The sequence below is a fragment of the Dendrobates tinctorius genome, unplaced genomic scaffold (genome assembly GCF_039654945.1).
Source record: "Dendrobates tinctorius isolate UK_male_01 unplaced genomic scaffold, ASM3965494v1 ptg000037l, whole genome shotgun sequence".
Taxonomy (NCBI): domain Eukaryota; kingdom Metazoa; phylum Chordata; class Amphibia; order Anura; family Dendrobatidae; genus Dendrobates; species Dendrobates tinctorius.
Genome location: NW_027361705.1, coordinates 33076264 through 33082263, shown reverse-complemented (window position 1 = coordinate 33082263; position 6000 = coordinate 33076264). Strand labels below are relative to the sequence as shown.

General features: G+C 40.7%; 1 protein-coding gene across 2 annotated transcripts in view; it reads left to right on the top strand.

Annotated features, from left to right (window-relative positions):
- Positions 1–2237: 2237 nt before the first annotated feature.
- TH (tyrosine hydroxylase) overlaps positions 2238–6000 on the top strand; it is a 107186-nt gene continuing 103423 nt past the window's right edge. Inside the window, exon 1 of one of the 2 annotated variants that reach the window (XM_073574054.1) lies at positions 2238–2368. In XM_073574054.1, the coding sequence (XP_073430155.1) occupies positions 2279–2368 (90 nt within the window). In that variant the 5' untranslated portion in view covers positions 2238–2278. Of the gene's footprint in view, positions 2369–5636; positions 5766–6000 lie in introns of those variants that run through there. The other variant, XM_073574052.1, reaches the window with a different exon arrangement.

The following is a 6000-nucleotide window of genomic DNA, read 5'->3' as shown; positions in this document are numbered from 1 at the left end:
GCAGTCTCCAATGAAGGAAACCACCTATGCCAAAACATGGTATCCATCCACAGACAGCTGTTTCGGGGTATTGCCCCTCATCAGTGTGGAGTAGGAAACTGGCCAGTTGGAGTAATGCCTCTGCTACGCACTAAAAGAGGCTTTTTTTAAAGATTTTTTTGTAAGAAATGTTTGCATCGTCGTATTTTGAGAGCTATGATTTTTCTATATTTAGGCTGACAGTCATGTGCAGGCTTGTTTTTTGCAGGACAAGCTGAGGTTTCTATTGGTACCATTTTCAGGCACATAACATTTTTTTTTATCGCTTTCTATTCTGATTTTTGTGGAGGCAGAATGAACAAAAAACAGCAATTCAGGAACTGTTTTTTTTCCTCCATTCCACGTGTGGTAAAATTGATAAGGCAGCTTTATTCTTCGGGTCACTACGATTACAATGATATCTCATTTATATTTTTTTTATGTTTTGGCATTTTTTACACAATAAAAACTTTTATAGAAAAAATAATTATTTTTGCATCACTTTATTCTGAGAGCTATAACTTTGTTATTTTTTCACCGATGATGCTGTATGGTGGCTCGTTTTTTGTCGGACAAGATGATGTTTTCAGCGGTACCATGATTATTTATATCCGTCTTTTTGATCGCGTGTCATTGCACATTTTCCAAGCGGTATGATGATACCGCTTGGAAAAAGTATATTTTGCTACTTTTTTGTTTGGTGTTTTTACGGCATTCACTGAAGGGGTTAACTAGGGTGACGTTTTTATAGATGGGATTTTTACAGATGCGGTGATACCAAATATGTGTTTTTTGCTTTTTTTTTTTTTACTTAAAATGTGTATATTTTAGGGGAATTTTTTAAATTATTTTTATGATTTTTTAAAAAATATGCAAAAATAAAATTAAACAATTTTTTTTTTTTTTTACCTTGTCCCTTTATGGGACTTTCACTTTCACTTTGATTTGCAGGTATAATACATTGCAATGCTCCAGGGTGTGGTGCACGGAGTATGTACTTACTGGTGTGGGCTTCCTGGTCAAATAGCTCTCAATGCTCCAAAATGGCATGCTCTCCAGCACCAAAGGAAAGTAGTTAAAAGTTATCTTTTAATCATATAAGATAGAAAAATTGACAGAATGTGAACATATTGAAAAAAACATAATACTTACTTGTTTCAGGCTATGATTAACGGTTTTCCTACCTGAAAAGAGTAAGATTTTTTTTTTTTTAATATGTGCACATTCTATCAATTTTTTTATCCTATATTATTAAAAGCTAAATTTTAGCTACTTTACTTTGCTGCTGGAGAACATCTCCTTTTGGACCACTTAGAACCATGCAATAATTTTCAAATAAATCTGCTGTTTAGAGCCAATTTTATGCCATAAATTGAAAATTCGGCATTTGACTTTATCCACCGTATACATCATTCAACCGATTGTTCAGCCATCAGCTATCTCGGCCATCTCTTCAATGCCCAGGAGTAGGGATGAGTGAAAACTTACTGTACACTTCAGGGTCTTGTACTGGACACCTAGCGTCCAGTGCTGAACTCCGAACAAGGACTTCTCCTGGAAGTTCGTTTTACAGATGTGAAAGCCAGAGAGAGAGAGAGACAGAGAGAGAGAGAGAGATTTTCCAGCTCCAAAGTTCAGCTCCTCATTGATTTCAGTGAGGTTCGGGTACAGTTCTAGTCGGTCGGATACCAGAACCCAAACTTCCACAGGTTTGCTCATCCCTACAAGGTGGCTCTTTATGATAGTGGTGTCACCAAACTTGTCAGGTGGCGGCTTATCTCTGGGAGAACAAAGCGATTGGCAGTCTAAAATCAGACATACCCAATCAACATCTTCCCAATGATCAGTTGTTCAGGATCACCAAACAAATTAGAGTGTTGACTTAGGTTTGGCCAATATTAGTCTAAAGTGTATAGAGGGCTTTATCTTTCCTTCAGCACTCCCAAACAAATCTAAATTCTCAAGATAAAATATTATGTTATAATAAATTGTTAGCATTGAACTAAAGGTCGTAAAATTCATCAACAAGCTAATGTGGAGATGGTCTGCAGGCGTTATACTTGAAGGCTACTCTTACAAAGCGAGTGATGCTCTGCAGGATACACTGTCTGAGTCTGAGGGAGATGTGCTAAAGTACCACTGTCCATCCTCCTCCCTCAGGCTGAAATGTTGCGGTGGGGGGAGTAGTGACGCTACACTTGCAATATAAAAGCCTGGGCTTGGAGCAGGTGCAGGGAACGCACTTCTACAAATAGTAGTGATGCCTACACCAAACATCTCTGGATCTGCCGGGAAAAGCTTCAGAAGGGCTGTTTCGGAGCTTGATCCCAAACAGGCTGAGGCTATTCTGGTAAGAAGGAGAATCTAACCTTACTTTTTGTGCTCAGCGTAGTCTTCCACTTTGTGTATGTTATTTGTATTACAGCTTGCGTTTACTTTTCCTTCTTTTTATGCACGTATGTATTGTCCCAGTTGATTGGGGTTGTAGTCGAATGTAAAATGTTGTACACGTATATGTGATTGTGTAACCAATATGATTGATATAACATGGTGTATGATCAAATGTAACCCCTGATCACTATTAATCGGGATGGGGTCCATAATGACAGAGTAAGGCTTTTTTTGCGGTTAATTCCCACATATTTAATTAGTATTAAGGTGCATTCCATCCAGACGATTTTGCAAGATTAGAGAAAAATGGCTGTTTTCTTAAAAAAAAAAAAAACAAAACACAGCGCCACATCTGTCCCTAGGTTACGTCTGGTACTGCAACTGAATTGGGATACAATACAATCTTGTATAACATAGTAACATAGTTATTAAGGTTGAAGGAAGACTTTAAGTCCATCTAGTTCATATAGGTGTTGTGCTGCTTTTGGACAAACGCTGTCATACCCTTTTTAAATTTAAAACAACCACTGTAAGCAAAAAATAAAAATTTCCAAAAAATATTTGCCCTGTGTATGAAAGGGCTATTGACTAGTTAATAAATATAATAAGAAACTTACGTTCTAAGTCAGAAATATTTGTGTTGCATTAAAATGTTTTTTTCTTGTAATGAACCGATGAAAGGCTAATTAATTACAAAGCAGCTCATCCCAAAAAGTTGGTGGAACAGTAATGTCATTATTTCCCCATAAGGCTACAGTAACACAGTGGGTAAAAATCAGAAAAAACTTGACTCTTCATTTCTGGGAATAAAAGGTTACAAATGACATTATATAGTACCAATCTAAAAAATCCACCTGTGCTGTAATTTTTGCTTTGGTAACTTTACAACATAATTTTCTTGGTCACATAGTATCTGCTTGGAGCACAATTACACTAAAGCCAAGTTTGCATGACTGTATTTTTGTTCCGAGTGATGTCGGAGACAAAAATGACAAACGGACGGCACTAAGACCAATGATATTCAGTGGGGCTGTTTACTTTAGATGAGGGGTTTTTTTTTCACAGACTGAACCTTTGTGTGAATACGGTGAGCTTAGGTTAGTTTCACACTAGCGTATTTTACATGCAGCGCACGGCGCCACTAATCCCTGCCTCCTGCCCGCCCCGTCCGGTCATCTCCTCCTACTATCGCACACGGCCGCATGTCATCTGCGCACCCTATCTTTAGCATAGGGTGCGCAGACCGTGCGCTGGTCGTGCACTAGTAGGATTTTTGCGTGCGCTGCGCACTTTTGAAGGTGCGAAGAACACACCATGTTGCATTTTGGCGTGCTCAGCGCACCTTCAAAAGTGCGCAGCGCATGCAAAAATCCTACTAGCGCACGGTCTGCGCACCTTATGCTAAAGATAGGATGCGCAGATCGCATGCAGCCGTGTGCAATAGTAGGAGGAGATGACGGGGCGGGCAGGGGGCGGGGCTTAGCGGCGCCGTGCGCTGCATGTAAAATACGCTGGTGTGAAACTAGCCTTAGTCCATATGTTGGAGAAACTCGCCCATTCAAGTCTGTGGATGCGGAAAACAAAATCAGATCCCATACGGATCATCCGTACAAGGCTATGTGCACATGTTGCAGAATTTGATGCGGATCTGCAGCGTTTTTGGACGCGTGGAATTGCATCAAATCCATAGTGTAATGCACAGTCAATGGTAAATTAAGAATTGCTGTGCACATGTTGCGGAAAAATCCACGCAGATTTGCAGCATTTTTTTTCCCGCAGCATGTCAATTCTTTTTGCGGATCCGCAACAGCATTTTTTAGTGTGGCACATATATATTTCTCTTTCTTTCTCTGTCCATTCCCAGTACCGCCTAACAAATCCGCACAGTAAAAACGCTTTAAAATCCTCATGAAATCCGCAAGCGTCTTGCCCTGCGTTTTCTACCAAGAGATGCAGATTCTCTGCAAAAAATTCCACAGGCTAACCTGCAACGTTTGCACATACCCTAATAGTTCCATTGCAATTCTTTAATATAGCAAAGCGTATTTCATGCAAATTTTAATATATACTGATATACACTCACTGGCCACTTTATTAGGTACACCATGCTAGTAACGGGTTGGACCCCCTTTTGCCTTCAGAACTGCCTCAATTCTTCGTGGCAGAGATTCAACAAGGTGCTGGAAGCATTCCTCAGAGATTTTGGACCATATTGACATGATGGCATCACACAGTTGGCGCAGATTTGTCGGCTGCACATCCCTGATGCGAATCTCCCGTTCCACCACATCCCAAAGATGCTCTATTGGATTGAGATCTGGTGACTGAGGAGGCCATTTGAGTACAGTGAACTCATTGTCATGTTCAAGAAACCAATCTGAGATGATTCGAGCTTTATGACATGGCGCATTATCCTGCTGAAAGTAGCCATCAGATGCCTGTTCTTAGCTGAGAGGAGTGGTACCCAGTGTGGTCTTCTGCTGCTGTAGCCCATCTGCCTCAAAGTTCGACGCACTGTGCGTTCAGAGATGCTCTTCTGCCTACCTTGGTTGTAACGGGTGGCAATTTGAGTCACTGTTGCCTTTCTATCAGCTCGAACCAGTCTGCCCATTCTCCTCTGACCTCTGGCATCAACAAGGCATTTCCGGCCACAGAACTGCCGCTCACTGGATTTTTTTTCTTTTTCGGACCATTCTCTGTAAACCCTAGAGATGGTTGTGCGTGAAAATCCCAGTAGATCAGCAGTTTCTGAAATACTCAGACCAGCCCTTCTGGCACCAACAATCATGCCACGTTCAAAGGCACTCAAATCACCTTTCTTCCCCATACTGATGCTCGGTTTGAACTGCAGGAGATTGTCTTGACCATGTCTACATGCCTAAATGCACTGAGTTGCCGCCATGTGATTGGCTGATTAGAAATTAAGTCTTAACACACAGTTGGACAGGTGTACCTAATAAAGTGGCCAGTGAGTGTATAAAACTGGATACCATACTGGTGCCATGCAGATAACAATTAAAATGGTCCGTTTTTTCTGGATTAAAAAACGTTAATGTGAACTTAGCCTATATAAAATTTCTTTGGTAACCAACCAACCTAACTGACATTTTTGAGTGTGGGAGGAATTAGAATTTACGATCAGATCCCATCTTAACAAATGGTTTTTTGTTGTTTCTAGTGATGGACGAATCCATGGATGTTCGGGTCCGGCGGGTTCGGCCAAACATGTAAAAAAAAAGTTGGGTTTTGGTACCAGAATGGAAGAGGCAGACCCCAATACGCGTTTCGTAATGTGCTTCTTTGGGGGGCACATTGCGAAACGCCCGTTGGGTCTAGCTCTTGCACATCTGCAGCAGGTTGGTCTCCTTAGTCTGCCTATGCCATGTTACTCTGTCATTAAGTATACTAGTGTCCGTGCCTGTATTCAGCCCAGCTCCCTACTGGATTCTCACTTGTATTTAGATTTATATCCAATATTTATTAGTATGTCACTTTTACTTATTAACCTTTACCATATGACTGTCTTCTTTCAGCAGGTCTCTTTGGACCACTTATAATTTTTGCACTATGCACTTGACATTATTCTACTCA